Source organism: Nesoenas mayeri (assembly GCF_963082525.1).
Source record: "Nesoenas mayeri genome assembly, chromosome: 1".
In the NCBI taxonomy this organism is placed as follows: domain Eukaryota; kingdom Metazoa; phylum Chordata; class Aves; order Columbiformes; family Columbidae; genus Nesoenas; species Nesoenas mayeri.
The window spans coordinates 103820331-103847923 of NC_137541.1; the positions used below are offsets into that span (position 1 = coordinate 103820331).

Sequence of the window (27593 nt, forward strand, 5' to 3'; positions counted from 1 at the left end):
TGTCCCCTGTTTGTATTGCCTCTGCAGTGATGCGATACTTAGCAAGAAGTGTCCATGACTTGTGGCAATACCTGGCTGAATGGCTTAGGCCACAGAGGATGGTATTGACCCCAAACTTCCTAACCCAAACCATTTATTACTTAGCTGTTGCTTATTCAAGACATATATTTGTTTTTTGGGGATTTATTTTTTTTTTTTAAGAAGAAAGTTCTTTACTGGAAAAAAGGACAACTTTGCATAAATTCATTTTTTTTCAAAATTCTACACAATGCTAGGGTTTATATCGGCATGAACTACCTTACTGATAGAGCACTATTAAACATATGTTCAAGACCCTGCTCCTCAAAGCAAAGGTTTTGCTTAAGACAGGAAAACTGAGGTGGTTCTAAAGTCACTTATCCATTGCAATTTATTTTTTATACACATGAGCTAAAATAACTCTAGCTGAGACCTAAGACCTTTTTGTCTTTGTTCAGTTTCTGACAGTAGGTTGTACAGTACGAGCCTATTTCTAAGCAACAACCCAGAAAAACAAGCATGTTAATGGAAAACATGAGGTGTATATATAGAATCGGCTGCAGGTTATTTAAGGGCAGCTCTGGTAGCTAAAACTGGTTAGATATCTATTTAATATTCCTAGCTGTACCTGCATTTGGTGATTGCTTTTGTAGGTGTCACCTGAACCATACATACAAAGGTAGCCAAACCCCTGTTAAGACCTTCTGTTCATCCCTCTCTCAAAGTATGAAGGAGAAGATGATGAGGGGGTCTGGAGCATCTTCCTCATGAGGAGAGGCTAAGAGAGCTGGGTCTGTTCAGCCTGGCGAAGGCTGAGAGGGAATCTCACCAGTGTTCATAAATATCTCAAGGGTGGGTGTCAAGAGGATGAGACCAGACTCCTTTCAGTGGTGCCCAACGATAGGATGAGGGGCAACAGACACAGACTGAAGCACAGGAGGTTCCATCTGAATATGAGGAAAAACTTCTTTACTCTGAAGGTGCCAGAGCCTTGGAACAGGCTGCCCAGAGACATTGTGGAGTCTCCTTCTCTGGGACGTTCAAACCCACCTGGACACATTCCTGTGTGATCTGCTCTGGGTGAACCTGCTTTAGCAGGTGGGTTGGACTAGATCATCTCCAGAGGTCCCTTCCAACCCCAGCCATCCTGTGATTCTGTGAGAAGCAAAGGCAGAGCTGTACTCGCCTGAATTAAAGCCGAGCCTAACCCTGCTTCAGAGGCAGGACGGCAGCTCGCTGACCCGCAAGGGGCACGGACTGCACCTGGGCAGGAAGGTTCGGGGAGGAGGTGGAGGGAAATGTCCCGGCCGAGCACCGCTCCTTCCTCAGCGCCTCCCCTCGGCCGACTAACGGGCGCCAGCGCTACCTGTGACACCCAGCCGCGGCCCCGGCCCCGGCCCCGGCCCCGCCCCTCCCTGCTCCTGGCAGCGGGCAGGGGGCGGTCCCGCCGCGCCGGTTATTTGCGCCCCCGCGCCGTGGTCCCCGCGTTCTTTCTCCCCGCAGCCTTCTCTCCCGCCATGCCGAACATCGTGCTGTTCAGCGGCAGTTCCCACCGCGACCTGTCCCAGCGGGTGGCGGACCGGCTCGGGCTGGAGCTGGGCAAGGTAGTCACCAAGAAATTCAGCAATCAGGAGACCAGGTGCGTGGGAGCGAGCGAGTGGGCGGGCGGCGACAGCGCTGCACCTGGGTGTCCCTCAGCAGGTGCGGCTGTAGCCGCCGGGGTATGGGGTAGTTCAGTTTGGTGTGTCCTGCCCCGTCTCCCAGCTCGGCTCTCCCTCCTGCTGCCGGCGGAAGGGGCCGGCGGAGCACAAGCGCTCCGGCGGAGCTGTCCTGGCTCGCTTGGTCTGACCGGGCTCAGGAGCGCTCCCGTCGGCAGCCGCTGCTCCCGGGAAGAGGTGGCACGGCCCCCGGCCGGGTGAGGAGCATCCTCCGGTCGAGTGAGTGTGCAATTGGCAACAGGCAGCCAGTCTGCAACGTGAGGCTCATCCCCCTGCTCACAGATACATTATTAAACTGTTGATCAGCTTTTTCTCCATAAAGATAAAATAATCTTCATTTTATGAATTACAATTGCAGTTTTGTAAGTAGGTCTGTATGTGAGTGGATAAGAGAACACGGTGGTGATGGTGGATTGGACACTTGAAAAAGAGCCTGGGTCAAATCACAGCTCACAATTTGTTGCAACTTTTCTTTATTTTACATCAGTGGCCAGTTGTGTGTGTCATGGACCAGTTACAGCTCCTGTACAGCTCTCTCCTTAGTCCAAGACTGTCAGTCCTACATAAGGATAATACAGCTGTTAGGATGGCCTTGGCTCACTACTCAAAGTGCAGTATTAGGTTCCTGGCCACCCAAATGCAGACAGTGACTCTGATAACATTGCAAAAAATCCTTCATGAAACCTTGAGGACAACTTGCTGATCTTGACCCTCTGAGAATGTGGTTGCTATTGCTTTTCCTACAAATATTGCCTCTCTTTGCTAGTTTGACATCTTTTATTTACTAATTTTTAATAAAGACTTTTAAATTTAAGTGACAGCTCCACGTTCATCCCATGAGCTGGTAAGACTGTGCAACTGCTTTCTTATATAGGTGTATGAGACTAGGCTGCAGCTGATTCTGAAACAGAAGTTCCCAACTGTAAGTAGCTGGCCAGTCTCTGAGGTTATCGTATGCTTATTTTTTTCAGTTCTTGTTCTGAATCTCCTGAACCAACATGTTTTCTTTACTTCCTTTGAAGGATTAACGTGGTGTATTCTAAAATTGCTTTCACAAAGCTTGTCCTTCTATTCTATGTTTTTGCATTCTCAGTTTAATTGCTCTTGTTCTAGTTATGCTCACTGGCATTACTATAATGCCCTTTTCCATTGATGTTTGTGCTACTTAATGTTTGCACATCCTAACTCTTCTATTCATTCCTGATTAAATGAAGGTTTAAATCTTCTCTCAAGTCTTTCCAGCCCCATAGTCACTTTATTGCCCTTTGATCTCTTTTCTGCATGATAAAATTTAATTTGTGTATTTGGTTGCATGACTTTCTTTTTAACTTGCATCTATTGGTTTTTTGTGGGTTTTTTTGTGTTTGTTCTCCAGATACACTTTAGTTCTGCTATTTGTTATGTTTTAAGCAGAGTTTAATTGATTTAGATTTCCTCCAAGGTAGAAATTTATCTCTAAAATTTGGATATTTATTTTGTGAGATAAGTTCATTAAATTCTAGGCTTCAGGATATAAAAATCTCCTGTTTTTCCAGGTGTGCAATATTGGCCTCTGCCTTTAAACAAGTAGGTAGTGGTGACTGCATGTTAGTGGTTTGGCTAATCTAATGGTGCCAGCTTATTTTCTTAGGCAAGTTGGGATGTAGTGTGGTGCAGATATGAGGATTATATCTAATCTAAACGTTAGTTCTGGTTGCTTCTGTTGCAATACTGTGAGGCTGACATTGTCTTTTTTAAATTTTTTTTTCCTGAACTTAAAATGCCTTAACACATAAACGAAAATGAAACACTTAACACAGTAACAGTAACACAGTTACTTTTTTTTTTTACAATTTCACACTTTTGATATTCTAAAATGAAGTTCTTGTTTCCTCTTTAAAGAAGTATAGTTGTACCCACTACATAATGTTTTAAGTGGCTAATCTTTTCAATTTCTTTAGCAACTTATTTCAGCTTGTTTGCCTTCCAGTTTTGTACACTTATGTTGCTGATAAAAAAAATCAGCACTAGTAATAAGAGAATTCCTCAAGAATGTATTTTAATTTAAACCACACCTAAAGTTGATAACATATTTATGCTGTGGTGGTCCTTTCCTGAGGCATCTGGATTTTTCTGTCTGTATAGCAAAGTTTCTTCTTGTATATATGCAAGCAGAAATTTATTTCCTCCTATATAAATACATTCCAGCATAGTGTTTTTGTTTTCCTCATTTTTGTTGCATTTTAAAATTTATAAGCAAGTGTATTTGCATTACAAAATACATTTGCAGTATTGCAGAGTACTAGAACCTGATAGTAAAAACGCTCAAAGAACTTTAAACTTTTCCAATGGCACTAGGGCAAACCCCTGTGCAAACAGATAAGCCTGGGCCTGAGGGTAACAAATTTGTGCTTTGTCAGATCTGTTAAGTTGGCAAGTTGCAGAGAAGATTCACCTTTTGTTTAAAAAAAAGAAAAAAAAATCTCTGTTTTGCTGGGTGCTGCATTCTCTTAAATGTAAATTATGTGTAAATTGATGTGTGCAGCCCCAGGCTTAAATCCTTGTCCAAGGGTCCTAGCTGAAAACCCTTTACTAGAGAACTGGAGTTAGTCAGGCTTGCAGGACAGAGTGGAGGAAAGTGTCATTAAATATTTTGCATTATATTTCAGCTCAAACAGGCTTTAGGTCTCAGTCTCAATCCTTAGCAGATGGGTTTGAGGAACTGAAGCTGTACCCCGAGGTTAGCCAGGGATAGGACCACCACTGACAAGCACTGTGGCTAAACAGGCAGGTACATTCCCAACTCAAGAACATTTAAAATGGGAAAGGCTTCTCATTTTAATTTATACTGGACTAGTGTTTCTAGTAATACCACAGTTCTCTTCTGATTTAGGCATTAAGTGCACTCACAGGTCTGTAACTGAGAAATGCAATGTCTGTGCTAGAGAAAGCAAGGGAAATAATTGGTAGATTTGGCTACTGCCCCATTTTTTATTTCTTCCTCCTTCCATCTAAATTGTATGGGAATTTTTTCCTTCAGCTGACTACCGAAGTCAAGCAACTGTAACTAAAGCAGCGAGAGAGCTCCTCAGTAATACCTGGTTGTGAAAGATAACTCTGTTTAGTGTTTAAAGCTTGTGTGTCAATTAAGTGCCAACCGCAGTGTCATGGTAGGAGCTTGGGTAGCACCACCTTCTCACTTATATGGCAAAATGTTAGCGTTTCATTGGGGGCTCAGCCAGTTTATCTTCTTCAAACCCCACAAGCAACCACCATGAGCAGAGTTTGGCAGGCTGGAGGTAGAGGAAAGGAATGGAAGTCCTTAAACAGGCATGACTGTTGTACCCTCTACATCATGAAACCTTTTGACAGACATGTAACAGAAGTATACACATATTAGATAAACGGTCTGAGGTTTTTCACAAAATTATCTCCAAATACACCAAGATGGCATTTACTTATAGTTGATACACAATTAAATCCTAGTGCAGGTATTTTTGGTGAATCAGCTGATTTAAAAAAACCAAACCAAAACAAAACAAAAAACCAAACAAACATTGAATGTACATTACTTGTTAAATAAATATATTTTCCTACAATGTATGGTATGTTTGCCTCTCTACAGACTAGTTTCACTCCATCCTTGAAATATCTATTATTCTCAAAATGGAGAAACTGAAGTCGTAGGTGGCATCCTCTTATGCATATCTCTCCCAGTGGAAGCAGTTACTGATCCCACCCATTCCCATGAGCTTCCTTGCCTCTTCCTGTCTGATGTCCTGGCTGAAATGAGTCTTCTTGCAGATCTTCTCAACGGATCCATGAGGAAGAAAACTAAAGTCCTGCCTCGCACATGTGAATTTGGAGGCTCCCTACCAGCAGCCTTATTTAGCTGCTGAAGCTGAGTTGTTTCAGAAACACCAAGCCCTCAGTATAGGAAAGACATGGACCTGTTGCAGAGGGTCCAGAGGAGGCCACAAAAATGATGAGAGGGCTGGAACACCTCTGCCATGAGGACAGACTGAGAGTTGGGGCTGTTCAGCCTGGAGAAGAAAAGGCTCCAGGGAGAACCTTTTGCAGCCTTTCAGTACTTAAAGGGCCTTATAAGAAAGATGGGGACAGACTTTTTAGCAAGGCCGGTTGTGCTAGGACAAGGTGTAATGGTTTTAAACTAAAGGAGGGGAGATTCAGGCTAGACATGAGGAAGAAATTTTTTATAATGAGGGTGGTGAAACACTGGCCCAGGTTGCCTGAGAGGTGGTAGATGCCCCATCCCTGGAGACATTCCAGGCCAGGCTGGATGGGGCTCTCAGCAACCTGATCTAGTTGAAGATGTCCCTGCTTATTGCAGGGGTTTGGACTAGATGACCTTTCCAACCCAAACTATTCTGTGATTCTGTCTACCCGCTAGCTTATGGGCACAACCTTGGTCATCATTATCGATTCATAGTTATCCTTATGAGGGCTCTGAAAAATGACAATAGCCACTTGACTCAGCAGTTACACAGACTTGCTTAATAACAAGGCTTGTCACATATGACACCTTTGGAATAGCTTCGAAGACAAACATCACCATGTGCAGAAGCTCTATGGTACCTCTTTAAACTTGAGACTGTGAAGTTGCACTCCAGGTCTGGAAATTAACCTGGAAGTCATTAGAAAGGAGAAGAAGATAGAAAAAGGCAGAAGTAAACACCATCATTTTTTAGGATAGAATGTTATTGGAGTGACAAAGGAAGGCAGAATATGATTTTAGTAGAAGATAAAAAGTTACCACTAGTTTCATATACTTCACTGAGTTACAAAAATACATGATCATAATGTACATTACGTACACAGAGAAGCCTGAATTATAACACTGAGTTGTTTTACTCCTTTAAAAAACAGTCATTTCTAAGTACACCACTGAGAAATAACAGGTTTCATAAGGTCAAGGAATATACTTTGATATAAATATAGATCTGGTTAATACAATGGAGTTGAAGTGGTGCCTCTTACATTGCAATAACTTTTTCATCTTGTAAACAACTTAGAAAATGGAAATTATACCTTTTTCTCTCTTGGTGCATTTTGAAAGGTTTTATTTTTTTTGGTTATGCTTTTCAGGCCTTATTTGGCACATTGAAATGTGAATGGATGTGTAGATGTATATAGAAATACCTTTTCTGCTGGGACCAAAGTTATGAACAGACTAAAATAAATCAAACTTAAATTAATACTTACATTGCACTCAAAAGTAACATAACTAAAGGTGCCAAATAAAAACATAATGTAATTATTGCACAAAGATAATGTAATTATTGCACAAAGATCTTCTCCCAATCGACTGGAGACAGCTGTGCAACAGATGAGTATCTCTCACTGTGTATCTTCGCAAAGATTGATATTGAGAGGTATTGTGTAGACTCGACCAACAGACACACAGCTGCCTATTTTACCTTCATGGAGCCACCCTGTAAAAGATAATCAGTCATTCTGCTGCCAGTATTTCAGGTGACATGACCTGTGCAAACCACATTGGGGTTCTGTTGGTGTTTTTTGTTGTTGGGTTTTGTTTATTTGTTTGGTTTTGGTTTTTTGGGGGGTGGAGGTGTTTTGGATTGTTTTGTTTGGGGGGTTTTTTGCCCCTCTCCCCAGGCTTTTTTTTTTTTTTTCTTTTTACACACATTCGGCTCTAAACAGACAAACAATAAGGGACTAAAAACTATTATACCTCAAAAATCTATTTGAAAACACTAAGATAACAACAGTCAAACTTTGTGACAGTTCTTATTAATATTACTACTAAATTCCACTTAGACCATCTATATCATGGCCTAATTAACTGTCACTCCATTTGGGGGGTTTATTTAAACAGTTTCACATAGTGAAGACACAGGAGGACACAGGATTAAGCTCTTGGCTCAAGATTACAAGCTCTGTTTGGTTTATGCAATTTAATGAAATTGAACTGTTTTGTAACATTCAGTTTAAATAAACTTCTCATTTGAGAAGAGTCAACAGAACCTGAAGAGTAAAAGCCCTGAAACCACACAACTGTGTTTTAAAGTAAAAATTATAGAAATTACTAGCCTACAAATGTAATTAACTTTATTTGAGCCAAATGCACGGAATCTACAGGCACAAGGCTCCAGCTAGTAAAAATACACATAAGATAGGACATGATGAAAAATGAGTTTGAGTGTTGGTATCTGCCTTTGTCTTGTAAAGACTAATTTGAGAATTCAGTTTAATAAGTAGAAACTTGGATAGACTAATTACCATGAATTAAGGATAAGGCTCAAAACTCACTTATGTTACAAACATATTTTAATGGCTGAAGCATTCATTAAGAAAAGTTCAAAATCAGGACTAGCGGCAAGCTAAGCTCCTTCTGAGTTAGATTTATAGTCTACTCCTAATAACTTATAGCAACAGGATTTTAAAATTTGTACATCTTAACTGAAACAAAACAAAACAACAGTTGAAAGAAAACAGGAGAATAAGTATGCAGAACCAGACTAAAACAGTAAATAATGTAAATCTATAAAGGGGATCCTGTTCAAATAATGCACTTAAAAGGTCTCTATGTACCTTTTCAAAGATTAAGTTTCTAGCTATACTTAAAAGAAGATTTCTCAAGCAATTTAGGTGCCAATAAAGTACATATGTATTTCGGACACTTTGAATAACTAGAGAACAGGCCAAAATTTAAGGTCTAGAGTCCTTGTACAGTGTGCAAAAAGAATCAATGTCTCAAAAGTGATAAAAAAAATCCACATACTGAATTTGCATTTCATTGAAACTCAGCGAATGGAAAGCCCTTAGCAGAGGGGTGTGTTTGACCTCTTAGCTTTAGGAATGCATTTTGCTGAGTAAGGTCTTTTAAAACAAGACCTCCAACTTACTGGGCAAATATTTCAACTACTGTGACGTTATATAACACAGTGAGTATCAGCAAAGGCCAAAGCAATTAAAAAATATAATTAAAATGCCACAGTTGGTTTTAAATCAATAGGTATCTCATATCGCCTGGTACTCATAGTATCCCCTCAACTCTAAGCTCTTCCATTTAGATTAACAGCTCCAAGAGCAACCCCCATCTAGATCTTCGTTGACAAATGCCCTGTCTTAATGGTGGGCACTGGCATGGTGAGCACCACAAGATGGGAAAAACCTTCTTACCCTCCACTCTGGTACACAGCCTGCCACTCTAAGAGAAAAACACCTTCACTTGAGCCACTCTGGGTTGGGCAACATGCAGTCCAAAAGGAACTCTCAGAAATTCAGAAACAAAGGTCTTACAAGCCTGAGCACATGCAGAGAGTCTCTAAAGGCTGAGTATCAAACTCTGCAGCTAAGGACATGTGGGATCAGCAGGCTCAAACGGGTCCATGTTTTGTTTTTAAATTTCAAGGATTTAGCATCTACTTAAAGATAAAAAAATACACAGTATGCTGCAAAAACAATAAAGTGGAAGTCTTAAAACATGCTTTGAAGCATTTTGGGCCATTTCTGATCAGAGCGACGAACAATGTGATAAATAACCATATTTGTTGCTACTTCGCTTCCCTATAAAAACAAAATACACAAAACATGCAATCCAGATACAAGATTTGTCTTATTCAACGAAGCTGGTAAATTCTGCTTCTCAACCTCCCTTTGCTCACGACAGTGTAAGCAAGAAGAGAGCAAGGGAAACAGATGCCCTTGCTGACACAGGCAGAGCATAACCCCAGTTACAAATCAGTCGTTCAGCAGCAGAGTGGTATGAAGAGACACTTCACATCCATCATGTCCCTAATCCCTACCTCCTTCAGCTGATTTAACACCAGTTTATCACCTGAGCTTGCCTACTCCACAATTAGGGAACTGCAAACACCATAACCATCCACTCCAGTGAGGGTGATGCAGCTCCCAGACCCTGCAGCAGCTGAACCTGAAGGAACCAGGGTACATGAGATATCACGAGGTCATGTCTCATCCAAGACAACTGCAGTGGAAGAGCTGGAGGATGCTGAAGGGGAAATGGGAGGGAAATGTTACAGCCAAGTGCTGAATTCTTCATCCCTGATATTTATAGCACTGATATAAAAGTTTCCAGATTTGTTCCTGATTTTTTTCAATTATTTACTTCGTAGAACAAACTGTTTTCTTTACCCCATTTAATGTGAAACAGAGACTCACATGCATCTTGGTAAGATTTCTCCAAGGAAACATCAGAAGCATCAGCATTTTTTTTTCCCTGTCTTCCAAGATTAAGTTTCAGTCTAAGATACCAGTTCTATTTTTGTATTTAGAAAAAAATGGCCCTCATATCAGCCACACAGCTTTTCCCATACAGTAGACAAAGAGACATCTCTTTGTAGCGAACTCATATTTTCCTATGTAGAAGCCGAATTGCATGCACTTAGGTCATGGAATATGAATAGTTTGGGTTGGAAAGCTCATCTAGCAATGAGCAGGGACATCTTCAACTAGATCAGGTTGCTGAGAGCCCCATCCAGCCTGACCTGGAATGTCTCCAGGGATGGGGCATCTACCACTTCTCAGGCAACCTGGGCCAGTGTTTCACCACCCTCATTGTAAAAAATTTCTTCCTCATGTCTAGCCTGAATCTCCCCTCCTTTAGTTTAAAACCATTACACCTTGTCCTATCACAACAGGATGCTTTAGTTGGAGCTGGATTTGTGTGTTCAGAAGCAATGAAAAGTTTATTTATTTATTTATTTATTTGGTTTTATTTATTCTGGGAAGTGGAACTCTGATATTCTAATACCAGAACTGTTCTTGCAAAGGCTTCTAATTAAGACTCACCGGTTCTTCCAATTATGGAATATGCTTAGTGTCTTGCTGAACTTAAGTTATGTTAACTTAAGTTTTTCAGCTTCAAAAAGGAAAACAAACTAAGAAAATATTGTGATTGAAACAGTTTTCTCTGAACAGCTTTATTCCACTGATCGCAAACTAAGACAGTGGAGTGAGTTTTATGGCTAAAAAATTGTATCTTTTTGCCATGATGAAAGCCTCCAAAAGGTTTTCTGGATTAACACTTGCATATCTGCAGATGACACTGTCTACCTCTGTCCTTTCAGAGATCCTGGTCTTGCCAGATCGTTTGCTTTCTTTTGGCCTGAAGAAATCCTGCTAGTAGCATTCTTATGTGAAAAATGTATTCATTTTAAGGAGAAAAATTAAGGCAAAACCTTTTTATAGCTTGTTTGGGATTGCAAGGAAGTCAAGTAGGGGAGCTGATAGCATGGACTCAACTATCTTGATGGTAATAATTAAGATGTTTTTGAGCAGTAAATTCCTTTCTGTGTTTTGAAGGTACAGAAAGCTACTAAGTCTTACACAACACCCTGAAAGCTGATAAATGAAAGCTGTTTGGACTGTGTTTGACTAGAAAAAGCCTCAATGTTGAAGGACCCATCAGAAAAATTGTTCTACCCACACACACCTGGGCCATTTGAATAGTTTTCAGCCAGAAGCTTGTGCTTATTTGTGCCTTGGGTATAGATGCAGCCTTTTAAATAAGGGCCAAAGATACATTAGCATTTAATAATTAAGACTTAGCAGAGCATGGGTTTGAAAGGTCTCATTGCCTCATTATTTAGAAAGTCTGTATGTTTTTTGTATGTTGTACATGGATTTAGAGAAAATGAAGATTAGTCTCCTACTTTTATATATAAGTTTTGGAGTAACAGAAAAGTTAGTGTGGGTCAACAGTAGATTGAATCCACATTCAGGTGTTTTTTGTTTTTTGTTTTTTGGGTTTTTTTTATTTCTGTGGTGTGAGCAGTGATCAGTGCCAGAATTTTATTTCAAATCTGTGGAAGAATAAAATAACCCTTAGATACTATCATAAGGAACCAAAGCATGGAAAGCATAGTTAGAGCAAATAGAACAACTGGTGTAATGTGAGAGTTGTTGAGTCATGGTGAACTGTTGATGGGCAGCCTTTTTAACTTTTCTCAAAGATATTTTTGCTTAAACACCAAGATGTAAATTTTAACCCAACTTCTGTTTTTGGGGTGTGATTTGATACTTCTCTTTTCCAAAGCACAGTAGTTTCTCGAATTTAGTAGTATCTTAATTATCATAGAAAAATAGTTGCTCTTTTTAAGGAGGTATTTTAATGCAAGGTAGCATTTAATGGTGTAAAGTTGGCTCTATTATTTCTGTACTTATCAGCCAAGTCGTTTGTTAAATGACCATCTCCTTGGGAGATGGCAACGACACTGAATATACAGACTAAACCAAAAAAGCGTTATCAAATTTAATAACAATGTGAGCTGCATCAGTGCTATAGCCATAATTGCATGTTGCTTGGTGCTGACCTTATGAAGATGATATCTGGGCTGTAGTAAATTTTAGGCTGGCTTATATTGAAACAGACCTTGTATCAAGGGGACAGTTATCCAGATCACTGTAAAAAAAAATCTTACTCTAAATGGGGATAAATCAATGAGAGTTTGTTGAATCAGAACTATTTTTTTTTTTCTCTTTTTTAATAATGCTTTTCCAATAATTCAAGTGTTTTAATGGTCATCTCCTGCTCTTTCAGTGTAGAAATTGGTGAAAGTGTGAGAGGAGAAGATGTTTATATCATCCAGAGTGGCTGTGGAGAAATAAATGACAACTTAATGGAACTGCTCATCATGATCAATGCTTGCAAGATTGCATCATCCTCTAGAGTGACTGCTGTAATTCCATGTTTTCCGTATGCTAGGCAAGATAAGAAAGACAAGGTAGGTAAGAACTGTGTAATTTTCAAAGGCCTTTTTTTTTCAGCTTGTTCACTTGAAATTTTTGGAGATGAAGCATATTTTCATAAACTTTTAAGATATTTGAAAGACTTGCTGCTTTTTTATCCTTTTTTTTGTTGTTGTTATTGTTAAAATGTTCAATTTTATAATCCATAAGTGAATAATGTGAGACAATACAATGTTTTTTGCTAGTGTTCTGAAAATCAACATGCCTCCACTTTGAAAAAGTAGGTATATCCTGTGTGTGTGGTATATTGCAGAGTACTCTGCTAGAAAAACCTCACCTTATGGGATTGTTTTTCCTGCTTTTTCTAGCTTCATATTTTAATTTTTTTTTTACCCCTATATATGAAGAGAGCATACCCTTTAAAACATTTTAATTGCATGTAATTAAGTCCTAAATTTGAAGTGTTGTAAGCATTATGTAGGTCAGCTTTACCATATGTGGTTAAACTGACAGCCGAACGGAAGGAACTGATTAAATTTGCAATGCATAACAGTCATTGATAAAAACATTATGCTGCAAGACAGATTAAAGAAAAATTTATTATATCTGTAATAATTATTTTTATTGATGCAGACCAGAAATTGTGTGCAAACTGATCTTCTGATCTCAGTGCCCTTTTCCTGAATTTGTTCTGCCATAATTGATGAATACACCAGTTCAGCCAAGTTGATAACACACCAACAAACTCTCTTCGGCCAGTGAGTTTGCTTTTAAAATATACAGAACTGAACTTTCCCATCTCTACCATGTATAGAGAAAACATCTAATATGTCATGTGAATGTTACTTTTACCTAAACTCACTTGAAAAAGAGCTAACAAGAAGAAATATGAATTTAGGCTTTAAGATTGGATTGCAGTGGTTGTGCTTTTGGAAAATTGCCTCTCTCCAATGCTTCCCATAATTGGACTGCACCTTCACTTTCACTTTGGGCATCAGGCAAACCATCCTGAAAGACTTCTGTTCTTTACATTTACATTTTATATAAAATATAACAGGACTAAGAAGTAATACAGAAGCTAAAAATAATGACAGATACTACAAAATATGTAATGGTCAGCCTGTGGTGTCTAAGAACAAAACTGGTAAACTCGTTATTTCTGGTAAACTCATTCTTCACCTGCAGGCTCTTTAACACCAAACTAATATTATCAAGATACATTTGTTATACTTCCAAAAATGGAATTCAGGAGTTAGATAATAGGTCCCTATTCTTTGCCTACCTGTTTTGGAACTTCATTTCTGCTGCATTGTGTATTGAATAACGCTCTCCCTGGATCAGGAGAGCTGAAACACTACTTTTAATAAAATGAGCTTGAAAAGGGAAGTGATAAAAGTTTTGTTGAAAGGCAAGGAAAGCATCTCACTATGTTTTGATTTCCGAATTCTGATTGGAAGATTCTGCTGGACCATCCTTTAAGTTCTTAGTATGGGAAAAGTGTCCCAAGTTTTCCTTGCATCTAGGATATGCTTTAGCAGAGTAGCCAAAATCCATGTGGCAGACTTCCAGTTAAAACCCACAGTGTGCTAGCCCAGCATGCTGCCCAGGAGCATTTTGTCTTTTGGAAATGCCATCTGAAGATGGATAGCATAGGAAAGTAACTAATACACTAACAGAGATTTTTGAGCGTTGATTCCAGACTGTTCTCTGGGTGTCACTGAGTTCTCCTGCAATTCCAGGCAAGCCATTCAAGCCTTTTTTTTTTTTTTTTTTCCCCAGCCTATTTTGCAATTGAGAAAATGTTTGTCATCTTTGGAAATTAACCTTGGTAGTTGACCTCCATGTTGCAAAATGAGCTATAATATAGCTGTCAACATTGGGCAGCTTATTGACAGGGAGATCTTTCCTCCTGCTGTTGGATTTCATCACAACACTTGGTCTTTGACCCATGTGGAGTACACAAGCTTTGTATGCTGCCTGAAATGTCAGTGAAGTGACAGCTATTTTCTTCCTGTGGTTATACACACATTTTCTTCTCTTCCATGGAAGATATTGCTGTAGTTTGTCTGTAGCTGTACATTGCTATGTTATGCTGCTAGATTGCAGTCTAATCTTCACTAGCTGGATGATGATTTCTGGTTTGAACTGAAGTTTTTTACTTTAATCTGTAAAGAACTAAATGGACTGAGTGCATGCTGCTTGAAATAAGTCTGTGTTTTTCATGCCTCTGTTGCAATTATGATTGCTGAGAAGAAAGTGCTCTTGATTTTTTTAAAAAAATTTGTTTATTTAAGGAAAGGGCATTGCGGAGGAAAAAAAAATCATGCTATGTAATCTCATCTGGAAATTTTAGCATGAAACCCGGACTAGCTTTAAATGAGAAACAGGTTAAAAAAAAAAATAAAAGGCTTCCTGACAATTGTAGAAAAGTTGGTAAATTAATTTATACACAATGAAGCACTGCCATAAACTAGAATACTTCTGATACATAAGCTAGCTAATGTAAAATTAGCTCAGATGTATCTGTGCTTTGGCCAGAGATGTGTTTATACATCCTCTAATTATGCTAATCTTCCAAGACATGGGCAGGACACATTTATGCAGGATGCTACAGAGATGCCTTTCAGATTAAGTTTGAAGTAGAGTGACAGGTAAGTTTGGTGTTCTACAGCTCATGTAACTTTGTTTTTTTGATTTGTAGAAGGGGTCCGTGGAGCGTTGGGTAGGTATCCTTTTTTTTTTTTTCCAATCTAACGCTATGCATTTCCATTAATGTGGCCTTAAAGGGTGAAACTTACTGGGTTACATTATGTATAACTGGGAAGGTCTTCAATTTCACTTCTTGATTTCAGTTGTGTTTCACCTAGGCCATGAGAGTAATCCTGTGGAATAATTTCCTATGAGAAAACTCCTAGCTTCTAGTTAAAAATTTATCTGGGCGTTCAAGGTAATGGCTGTCAAATTCTGAAGCTTCAAAGCATATCTTATTTTTGAAATGAAAAATTTAGGTAATAAATTAGTTAACATTCAGTATCCATACACTTCACAACTGGCTTTCTTGGAAGTGAAAGTTCCAGTTATAAATCTTTGGGGTTGCTTCCTTTTTTTTTTTTTTTCTTTTATTTTTTTCAGTATGCATGTGATGCATTAAAGGCAAGAGAGCTTTAATCTTGATGGACAGCTTTTACTATCAGCTATTTGTCCTTTGCATGGTTACTCTTGTGAGGTTGTTTGTATTGGATTTGTAGATTCTCCCCTGCCCTGGTAATTTTAAGAATTGTGAGTAAATTTGTAAAACATCACAAAGGAAGAAACAATTTATGTAACTTTTTATATGTAAGAGAGAATTTGCTTAGGAGCTAAAAACTCAGTGATTTTGGTTTTTTTACTATTTAGTTTCTGTACATAATGTAATGTTATGTTTCACACTAATAATTCTGAAACTAATCTCGAATTGTGCCAAAGAATGGAACAATGAATACTGTGAATCTCTTTGTACTCTTGCCTCTCTGATCAGAAACAAACCTTACAAACTTCAAGATAAAGTTAAAGAAAATCTTGAGTTCTCATCTACCTTTGTCATCCAAGTTTCTGAATAATGAGGCCAGCTTATCTGAGGTTCCCATGAATAAACTTCTTTTGATTTTAACATAATCTTCAATTTGGATCATATTGTAGCATAAAACTTATTTTCCATGCAAGAAATCAAATCTTAAATCCTTTTGAACATGTCATGTGTGTGTGCATTTTTTTTTTTTTTTAATGCACAATTTTGTGTAAAGGAAACTGTCAGATAGCTGCAAACTTCATTTGTCTTAATCTCCTATTGGGCCATTCTTGAGAAACAGATATTGGTGTCTGGCTATCTTTCCTTCCAAGACCCTCTGTCCACCAACACGTAGGCAATCTGTGATGTGTGCATGTCTGCTAAAACAAGTTACCTAGTGATAAAACCTTCCAGTTCGTCCTTCTGGGAAGGCAGCCTGCAAGGCCAGCAGCTGAAAGAAGTACCAACTGGTAATGTATATATTAGTATTTGATGCAGGAAAGTATTTTGTGGGTTTGTGGGTTTTTTTGTGATGGTGATACTCATGATATTGCTACATGAGACAAGCTGAGTTGCATTTACATTGAACAGAAGTGGAAATAAAAGATCAAAATTCAGTATGCTGAATGGAGTCCAAACAGCAAACTGTGTTCCAGGAAGAATGTTATTTGCCTTTAGCGGATAGCCCAAATGAGTTACTTGTTTCAATCAGAGTGGGCGGTCCTGGTTTGCCACATTTTTTTTCCCCTTCTCTTCCGTTTGAGCTGCCTCATCCAGCTGCTGTTGGTTCTGCAAGTCCTGGTGTGCAGCACAAGGGAGGTGGTGGAAGTGCATAGCCTGGGAAGAAAGGATAGGACAAGCAGGGGAGCAAATGTCTGATTTCAGCATCACCTGTCAGTCCTGCTTAGCTATAACGTCAAAAAAGATCTTTGCAAAGAGCTGATAAGAGAGCATCATGACAGAGTCAAGAGAGTAGAAACTAAATTTTTATTAGATGCTGTCAGAAGTTTGAGAGTATTATCAAGTCCAGCTTAAAAATGTCAGTTTGTACTGTTAAGATGAGCTGAAGTGATCAGGAATTTGAATGGCATGAACTAAAACTTTAGTACTAGTAATACAAATATCCAGAAAGCTTTGGCTGGCTTGGACCTCATAGCATCCTTACAAAACTGAACTGAAGTGAGGAGCAGCATAGTCCTCAGTAACTGGAAAATCATCCATGCTGATGTGCCAATGGTAGCAAGCTCTTATGGAAGCTACGTGCATCTGAATTACAGAGATCTAGGGAAGTGCCAGCTGTCCCATACATCTTCCTTGTATCTTACACAGACTAAATGGTGGTGATATTCTTTGAAACACAAAAAACAAAAGGGATGATTTTCAAAATGAAGATTTCTGTAATGATGATGGTAAACTTGATCCAGCCATTAAAAAGATTTCAATATCTTTGTTTTCTGGAAGTATGTTAAAACAGAGAAATGCTGAGTTTCCACCTAAATTAACAAAAATTTTGAGGAAAATACTGCCTCCTTGATATGACACAGGCAAGAAAGTATCCAGGTTAAATTTGCAGTGGTTCAGTTTATTTTAGATTATGTCCTTGAGCACCAGTGGAAGGTGAGCAAAGATACTCTGTAGTTCTGTGGAGGGAGAAGGGATTCCTAGGAGGCTAGATAAGGCTGTTTGATAAAGAGAGATAGCAGGAGAGAATACTGAAAAAACAGTCTAACAGAGTGCATTCATGCTAATGTTACTACTAGCTATTAGTCTTCTTTAGAGACTGGCAGAAAGAAATAGCAAAGAAAAACTCTGATTTCTGTTACAGAGAAAGCTATGGCAACATAGCATGTTTCAGAACTTAAATTAAAAAAAAAGAAATCAGAAAAAAAATTTGGATTTGCTCAAAAAAAATTAATTTATCCTCCAGTCATGATTTTCTGTCTTCTCATTTTTATGTCGCTGTTTGTTCTGCATCCTTGACACTTTTTAAAAGCTCTTGACATTGACATTAAATTTGCTAATTAAATTTTTGCTCTTCTTTTGTTCTTTCCACTTTTTTTTTTTTTTTTCATCCCCCCGTGTCCCTTTTGGGAATTCTAGTCTCTTAATTGCATCCAACAATTATGCCTGAATTAGCAAATTAGCAAAAAATAATAAATAAATAGGCCAGGGTAGAAGACCCCTGCCAACACTGATCTGTTACAAGCTTTGCTGTATCATGGAGAAAAGCTTGATACTAACTGTGTTTTAAAGCAGTGTTTTCAAAAGCTGCGTTCACTCCACCTTCAATCTTTGTTTTTTATGGTGTTTTTTAGAACAGGATAGTTGCTTCAGATTTGGATGTTAAGATAGGGTAGCAGCTTGGAGAAATGGACACTGTCTGTCCTTCTGCTATAGAAAAACAAGCTGAAAGTGTTAAATAGAAGAACTGGAAAATTATATCCCAATTGTATCTGCTTGTTAGTCTAATTACTACAAAGCATTATTAGACAGACTGTGCAAACTGATTTAAATATTCCGAAGTGTTTTGCTGAGTTTCAAAACCCTAGTAGAAAGACTAGCTATTGACAGGTTAGTTTGGCTCTTCATATCTAGATCTGAGATGTTCTAAAGGAAAAAAAAAAAATCAATAAAAGTAGCTAATTTCCTCACTTCTTGGATCTAGTAAAAATATTTTTAAAATGTAAGCATTTGTGCTTTATTCTTCAGAGCCGTGCTCCAATCTCTGCAAAACTTGTTGCCAACATGCTGTCAGTTGCAGGGGCTGACCACATCATCACCATGGACTTGCACGCTTCTCAGATCCAGGTAACTATTCATTCTTACTAACGGTGGCTAGGGGCTCTACCGAGTTAATGTGAATGGCTAACAATTCTCTGTTGTTTCTCATTGTTTTGAAAGGCTATGTACAGAAGTGTAATTCTCCAGGTTAAGAGAAAATCTTGTTACCTGTTTCTAATTAAACTCCCTTTTTCGAAAGAGACCAGTCTCACTTTTTATGGGGAGATTTTGCAGGCACTTTGCATACTCGTGCATTGGAGTCCTCCGTGAAATTTGCCAACTCTAGTGTAAGAGCTCCAACTTCTTACACTAGTTCTCTTAATCTTGGCTTGTCAGAGATGATAACATTGCTGTAGGTAGAGTTTTGTTGTTGCAACCAAGTGGACGATATTCTCTTAACATAAGCGGAGAAGGAGGTTGGCAACCCCTAGCTGGCTTGCTTGCGTATTCCGCCAAATGACAAAACTCTTGCCTCAGACACAGAACAGACATTGTTTGTCATTGTTATGTGTACCTCTTTTCAATACGACTTTTTTTCTCTAGAAAAATACCTTTTCTTCCAGTTCTGGTATTCTGTTTATTCAGAATTTCCCATCATGCTAGAAGGCTGTCATGCAAGTAAAATGCAGTTTCATTTGTGGACTAACACAGATTTCTTGTCATTACAACCTGCACAAAAAGAAAGGTTCCATTTCTGCTGCTTAAGTGATATTAACTTGAATCTTCCCACATTGAAATGCTACTGTTCATGTCAAACGGTTGAAATTTATGGAAGTTGAGTCTTACTGGATTTTTTGAGAGCTTTTCACAAGCATGAATTTACTTGAATGCTCCTTTGATTGAGTGAAGGTGATCTTTTCTGATTTTTATATAATTCAATAATATCTGTTCTTTCTTTCACTACTCTTGGGTGACATTTTTACAGACCTTAGTATTTGTCTAACTTCTGCTTGGTTTGACAGTAATAGCAGAGGGTAGAGTTATACCGGTGTAAAATGCTAGTTAAAGTTCTACCATACATGAAAGGCAAAGGCTCAATTCTTTCCCTGTGTCTCTGTTCCAGGTAAGACATAAACACATATTCCTGAAACTTTTTTTCTCTTTTGGACTAGGGTTTCTTTGACATTCCAGTAGATAACCTGTATGCAGAACCTGCAGTGCTGCAGTGGATTAAAGAGAATATTTTGGAGTGGCGAAACTGTATCATAGTCTCACCTGATGCAGGTGGTGCAAAAAGGTACTATATAAGCCTAAAACTATTACTTTCCTATATAGATAGTCATTAATGAACTAGTTTGTCTAGTAGTCTTTTTTTGTCTATGAATTGTGCAAGATATAGGGTACATCACTGCTGAATCCAGCTGTCTTGTAAAAACAGAATAACTAGTTCTTCCAATGTTGTTCATGCCTGAAAACATCCAGGCGCTTTCTGTACTCTAAAGAAAATCTTCTCTCTCCCTGGCTATGGCCTCGTTAGCTGAATCTCTTCACAGGAGGGCAGAGATTTTTCTTGCTGCTTGCTTCTTTAATCCAGTTGCTGCGCCTCTTCCTGCTTTGCTCTGGAATTGCCTAATCTTCCCTTCTCTGTCAAAGCATCTGGCCTATACCCACTGTACCTGCTGGCATTTAGGTAAGAGCTTGCTTGACTTGTGTTTCTATTGACCCCAAGTTGTGTACTGGGAATGCTAGAAAAAGGGAATGAAGTTTTGTTTTGAGTGGCAAAAGGTGAAAATAGAAAAAGTTAGTTTATTAGTGTTTCTTCATTTGCAGCATGTGTTACTAATTTAGCAGACTACCTTTTATTTGGTATCTATAAAGTATAAACTAATGTAAAAACTTAAAGCATGCAGACTGGTGAGGTGATAATGCATGCCACTGAGGTGAAATGCTTATTCTCAAGTTTTATTGGTCATGCTGCTGCTACAAAACTGAATCAGAACAAACAAAAATAAAGAAAGAATCCTGTAAGCTCATAGTAATTTAAATGTTTGGAATGTAGTATGGGGGAAAATGTGAAAGGCTGTTATAATTTGATTTGAAGTCCTTTGGTCTGCTGTAAATCTTCATGTTCTAATAATTAATAAGGAAATAAGACTGATTAGAACTCTATAGTTGTTCTTGTTTAGTTTAATCAAATTTCTTTGTTCGTATCTGGACACTGTTGTTTTCACAGTTGTTTTTTGTTTGTGTGGGATTTTTTGTTTGGTTTGGTTTTTTTATGTTATCAAGTTGATCATAAGAGTTTTTTTGAGGACCACATTCACTGTATAGCTGGATAGAGTCTATGTTTACCATAGCTGGATAGAATCTATCTTTGGTACCTTTCTGTTGTAATGCAACTATACAGTTGCTGGTGAAGTAGGGGAAGATGTGACTTTCAATAAATTCACAGCTTCTCCTTCACCTCCAGTAATGTAATGTAAAGAAAATGGTTTGGCCTTTCCATTTAAAACATGTAAACTACAAAGTAATACTTGGTTTAATGAAAAGTGAATAGAATGTGAAGAAAGTTTATCTTAAATTTGTAAGCATTAAAGAAAATTTTTAAAAATACATCTTGCACTAATTTAAAATACTTGGATTATTTTGTTTCTTGCTTGTTTGTGTTGTTTTTCTTTTTTTTTTTTATTTTTTTATTTCCCCAGCTTATTAAATTTTGTGTCTGATATAAGGCATGCAAATTCTATTGATATCTTGATGACTCTGAGGTATTGAGACTTGCTATGAAATTAGACTATTGTTCACAAAAAATGCCCAAGATGTTTGGTTTTTTAATTTATCATCTAGTTATTGAAATACAGTAACTAACAACTCCTTCATATTTAAGCAGTAAAGAAAAAAAACCCCTGTATTCTCTATTAACTGTGCATGCTAATAATCTTGTTAATGACATTCTATATATATTCTAAAAAGACAGGTTATAAGGTTGCACTAACATAGAAAAAGCATAGTGTTGTTTATTGCTGTGTTTTTATACCTACCAGCTCTGGTACACTAAACACACACACACACACACACTGACAAACCAGACCAAAAAAAAAAAGAAAAAAAAAACAAAACCCAAACCACCTCAAAATCAAAACAAAACCACAAAAAAACAAGCCCAGAAAAACACAAACACATGAAAAAGCAATCAGAAGTCTGTAACAAATTGTTATTGAAGGTTTGTCTGGCCACCAGAGGTCACCCTGAATAGTTTTCGAAGATCTTTGTCAAGCAGATGTATTGCTAAGGGAATTACTAATGAAGTACTAGTCTAGTACTTCTAAAAGAATTATTTATCTCTATTAACTTGTTTTTAACTTGTTTTCCCTGTGGCTTGGTTTTACACTCCTGCAATGGTATTTTCAGTTAGGACATTAAAATGCATGCTGCTGTAGGCTTAGAATTGAGGCTGTCTCTAAATGATCTAGTGTGACTAGGTATTGCAGAAGCTAAATAAAACCTTGTAAATAGCTGAAATTTTTTGAAAGCTAGGTAGTTAATGACAGGAAACCCAAAGTCAATTCAATAAAAAAATCGATTTCTAGAGTATAGCTTAAGACTTGTTGTATTTATTACCAGTGAATTAAGATTGTTTCTGTCCTGTCTCACTGCTCACAAAAGTTTGTGCCATGGTAATTTGAAAGCCAGGAAACATAAACTGTGTTTTATGACAAATACACATGTATGGCTTTGTTTTTCCTTTTAAAATAATTCTCTAAATGTGGTGTATTTCTTCCTGTAACTTAGGGTTACTTCCATTGCTGACAGACTGAATGTGGAATTTGCTCTCATTCATAAGGAAAGAAAGAAGGCAAATGAAGTGGACAGAATGGTCTTGGTTGGTGATGTGAAAGACAGAGTAGCGATTCTTGTCGATGATATGGCTGACACATGTGGCACAATATGTCATGCAGCAGAGAAGTAAGTGTTGTTATGAACCAGCCCACTGTCTCACTGTGCTGTAACCTGCATGTAGCTGATGAACGCAGTTGCTGTGTCCTGCATGCTTGTAACCCAACCTGACCTCTGTAGAATGAAGTCCCTTTCATCCTTGAGCCTATAGGTCACAGTCCTGTGGTAAAGCTGTCTCCTTCTTTAGAATGTAGAACTGAGAAAGTATTTATAGAAATACATTAACTATGTTTAGAAAGAGGACACAATAAATAGCAAGTCATATAACTTGGAAGGGACTTGGGCTATCTGGTGCATTTTTCAGTTCCAAGGCAGGAAAAATTGAAAAATCTTTCTCTTCTTAAACGTCATCATGGAGCCTTTCTACTCTCCTTGCACAAGCTTCCACAAAGCTTACTAGGTTTACCACCAGAAAGTATTTTCTCCCCACTGTTCAGTGAATGTTTACTGTCAATCTCTAATGTTCATCTTCAGTATAAAACTACTTTTCATCTGGAGAGGTGAAAATAAGTTTTCCTGTCTTTTGTCTGGAAGCTACTTGAAGAGGGTTCTCATTCACCTCTAGACAAACTTCAGTTTGTTCAGTCTTTCTACATGGTTTCTAGACTTCTGCTCTATTGATGCCCTCTAGATTCTTTCCAATTGGTCCACTTCTTGACTCTTAACTGAGGCCTTGGCAGTGCTAAGCAGGAAGGATTACTTTATGGTTTTCCACCTGGCTTTATGCTGGTACATTTTAGGGTAGTAGTAGTGGTTTTTTTCCACAGAAGTTGGCATTATTGACTGCACTGAACTTTGGCAACATCTGTAGCTGTTAAAAAACTTGCTGATTCCTGAAACGATTAATTCTTCCTGTTGCTGTAGTTTCACAACTCAATATGTATGGCAGTAACTCTACCTTCAAAATTGTCTTGACAAATTGGAGAAATGGACTGAAATTCATTAAGAATAAATGTGAGGTATTACAGTTGAGCAGTACTAGACTAAATTGCTTCTGCCCATCCACTCATATCCAAACATGTTACCAACTTTGAACTGGGAGTCAAAGGCTGCAATCTAAACTTGGCTAGAGTCCTGGGGCTTTACATTTTCTATTCAAGGATCTTCTATTTTGGTATTGCTTATAGCAAAGCTCAAACCCATATATTAGTAAATAGCGCACAATGGAACGGGGAAGGAACTGTTGAGGAGCAGGAGGAGCAAGACGTGGAGAGGTTTTAAATTGATGTTCCTGAATATTCCTGATGTTCCTGTGGCATTGCTACTCTTAGAAGTAATCCTTTCTAAAGCTACCATGTCTCAGTTGAGAGCATTTTGAATTTATGTTCTTGTCTAAGGTATATGTAGACTCTCTAAGGCTATCAAACAGTCTTGCACCCAAAACTGGTCCATGTCATACTTCTTGCCTGACTCTATTTGAATCATAGAATTACTTAGGTTGAAAAGAACCTTTAAGATCATTGAGTCCAACTGTAAAGTAGCACTGGCAAGCCTACCACTAAACTATGGCCCTAAGTACCACATCTATGCATTTTTTAAATACCTCCAGGGATGGTGACTCAACCACTTCCCTGGGTGGCCTCTTCCAATGCCTGACAACCCTTTCAGTGAAGAAATTTTTCCTAATATCCAAACTAAACCTCCCCTGGCACAACTTGAGGCCATTTCATGTCTTCCTGACGCTTATTATTTGGGAGATGACACCAACACCCACCTCTCTACAACCTCCTTTGAAATAGTTGTAGACAGCAACAAGGTCTCCCCTCAACCTCTTTTTCTCCAGGCTAAACAGCCCCAGTTCCTTCAGCTGCTTCTCATCAGACTTGTTCTCTAGATCCTTTATCACCTTCATTGCCCTTCTCTGAACTCTCTCCAGCACCTCAATGATTTTCCTGTGGTGAGGGGGACAAAAGTGAACATAGTATTCAAGGTGGTGCCTCACTAGTGCCGAATACAGTGGCACAATCACTTGTCTAGTCCTGCTGGCCACACTATTCTTGATACAAGCCAGGATGCTGTTGGCCTTTTTGGCCACCTGGTCACACTGCTGGCTCATATTCAGCTGGCTGTCAATCAACATCCCCAGATCTTTTCTGTCAGGCAGCTTATAGCCACTCTTTCCTGAGCCTGTAGCACTGCCTGGGGTTGTTGTGATCCAAGTGCAGCTTAAGTGACCTAGATGTTACTGTTGGTGGTTTGAAGTAAAGATAATCCCATGAATTTACAGTCTTTAGTTGCAGGCTTGCTATTTGAATCTAGGTAAAAAAGGATGTCAAAAACTCATGGTAGAAGGATTCATATACTCTTGTGTTTCTTTTCCCTTTGATGGACTTCTGATGGAATTTTGAAAAGAGAGGTTGTGCAGCTGTTTGCTATCTGCATACTAATCTGCATTAGGCTCCAAAACATTCCTCTGGGCTCTGCCCTTTGCAGATCAAAATCACGAATTGCCTCACCAATGAGGTTTTTCTAAAATATTCCTGTGCATAGAGGGAGTTAATTATTGTCAAAATGGAGGCCTTTATTGCTTTCATCTTATGAAATAAACACTTCTTTATTTACTTACAGTAGATTTCTATAGAGCAAATTCTAAAAACAACAGAAACCTTCAATGTATCTGCAGCATTCACTAAGATGCTTTTGTGTAAATGGTGCTGCATTAGAATCATGTTCTCAGCATGAAGTAGTGTTTTTCATTAATGCCAAATCTAGATGAGATGCATTTTGTGCTTAATTAGACTTGCTCACCAAAATACTTTGTAGACCTTTTTTATTCTCAGCAACCTAGATGCATATCAAGCAGATGAACTAAGAACTGTATTGTCATATACAGCAGATCAACTTGCTCAAGTAGAAACTTAAATACACATTGACTCTGTCATAGTCTGTCATCCTTGCAGGCTGCAGCTACTAAATTTAGTGCTGAGGATGACCAGGAAACTTTTGACTCTGTTGTGTCATTCAAAATGAGATTAGTTTTGTGGTTTTGTCTTTTTTCTTATCTTGCCGTGCTTATGCTGTGATCTGATAAAATACCACTCTTCAGAGTCTCTGCTTACAAGAGTAGAAAGGCAGCTATGACATAGCTGAGCATCTGGAGGCAGAGAGGCCAGTCAAAACCAAATTAAGAAAGAGATTCCGAATCATTCAGAAGGTGTTCTAGTTTTTTGTTTTTTATATATATATATTTTATTTTATTTTATTTTATTTTATTTTATTTTATTTTATTTTATTTTATTTTATTTCTTTAAATTTTTCCCCTCCTGGGCTGCATCATTTCACTGTGTGCTTGGATCAGCAACACGTCTTCCCATGAGCTTGCAGTAAGCTAGGCTTTTAATCATTAACATTTCTTCTTCCTCAGAATTGTTTGAATTGCAAATGAACATAAAGGTGGGCAATAATAGAGACACTGGCGACACTGCCACTTTATTTTTGCCTGATTAAGATAGAAAACTCATATTGAATTCAGTTCTATGTTGTGTTAATATAGCCAAAGTGTGGTGGTTTAGATTAGTATCACAGCTACTGATAAGAACTATTAAATTTAATTAGCAGGTTGGGGGTTTTGTTGTGAGACTTATTTGTATAAACTGAAAATGTGAAAATCCTCTGAATTATTTCGTAGATATTTGTGGTTTTCTATAGCTTTCAGGAGGAATTTGTGTGTAAAATTTCTTTTACAGATATTTTTATCTGGCTTCTTCTCTAGCCATGTATGTAAACATATATCACAGTATACTTTTCCTTCATGTTCTACAGGTTAGTATCTGCTGGAGCTACCAAAGTTTATGCCATTCTTACTCATGGCATATTTTCTGGTCCTGCTATTTCTCGGATAAATAATGCATCGTTTGAGGCTGTTGTGGTAACTAATACAATTCCCCAAGAAGAGAAAATGAAACACTGCCCAAAAATTCAGGTACAGTGGTGTGTTTGTGTCATCTGTTTAAACTCTGGATTTGTTTTTAACTGTTAACTGATGCTACAATTTGTACCTTGACAGGAAAATAATGTTCTAAAATACATTGTACAGCTTTGTTTTTTGTAGAACATGTCAAAGAACTGTTTTAAGGGATTCGGGTAGTGCAATGTAGTACTGCAAAATATTTTGTATTTGCAACAGATTGAGTATTCCTGACTGAGAAAGAGTGGCAAATGTAAAATTGGCTGGTGTTGTGAGGGTTTTTTTTTAGTCAGTATTAGTCATACAATATTAGTATGTAGGAACTTAAGTTAGCTATGTTATTGTGGATGCCACAGAAACTTTAGACAACTTTTTTTGTTTTTTAAATACACTATAAAAAATGCTCAAGATAACAATGACAAACTCCTCAATATCTGAACTAAAAATACAAAGCTGACAATGTCAATAGCTTTTGCATGGGATCGTTCTGAGAAGCCAGTTGTCTCTCTTGGATTTTTTTCTCTTAGAACATAGTGGAAGAAAGCATAAAAGATCATTTTGGTTTGTTCTTAATGCAACATATACTTTTTTAAAAGCTTAAAAATTATTTAATATTTACTGAAACAAGGCAAGCACTTAAAAGGTGTACTTCCGTTAAACTGTATTTGTGTCAAGTGGACAGTGCCATCTGATGGCTAGAATATTTTCTGTTTGACAATATGCCCTGTGCCAGAAGTCTTGAGCAATATGCCTGTGCAGCAATCTTATTCAATTCTTTTTTACTCAATTTTTGGGTTTGCACTTTGTATCAATGAAGTTCTTATGCATATGTTAAGTACTTAATATTTTAATGTTATTTTACTTCCTAGAAAGTGAATGTTTGTTCATATATTTCTAAACTGTATGGGTTAATATTCCTGGCATCCCCCAAAATTTATAACATTTATTTTTCTTTCAGTTTATTGACATTTCCATGATCCTGGCTGAGGCAATTCGAAGAACACATAATGGTGAATCTGTGTCTTACCTGTTCAGTCATGTTCCCTTGTAA

The 27593-nt window shown here is 38.0% G+C and overlaps 1 protein-coding gene across 4 annotated transcripts; it reads left to right on the forward strand.

Annotated features, from left to right (window-relative positions):
* Positions 1–1535: 1535 nt before the first annotated feature.
* PRPS2 (phosphoribosyl pyrophosphate synthetase 2) lies at positions 1536–27593 on the forward strand (the record flags this gene model as incomplete). 4 transcript variants are annotated; one of them, XM_080348917.1, is made up of 8 exons in its annotated part: positions 1536–1657; positions 12262–12445; positions 15112–15132; positions 18667–18765; positions 19851–19975; positions 22471–22644; positions 26398–26557; positions 27501–27593. In XM_080348917.1, 8 exons carry the CDS (start codon positions 1536–1538, stop codon positions 27591–27593), a joined length of 978 nt encoding a protein of 325 aa, XP_080205043.1. The 4 variants fall into 4 exon arrangements, with proteins under 4 accessions (XP_080205043.1, XP_080205044.1, XP_080205045.1 ...); XM_080348918.1 differs by lacking the exon at positions 15112–15132 and having other exon boundaries at positions 12262–12460; XM_080348919.1 differs by lacking the exon at positions 15112–15132 and having other exon boundaries at positions 12262–12454.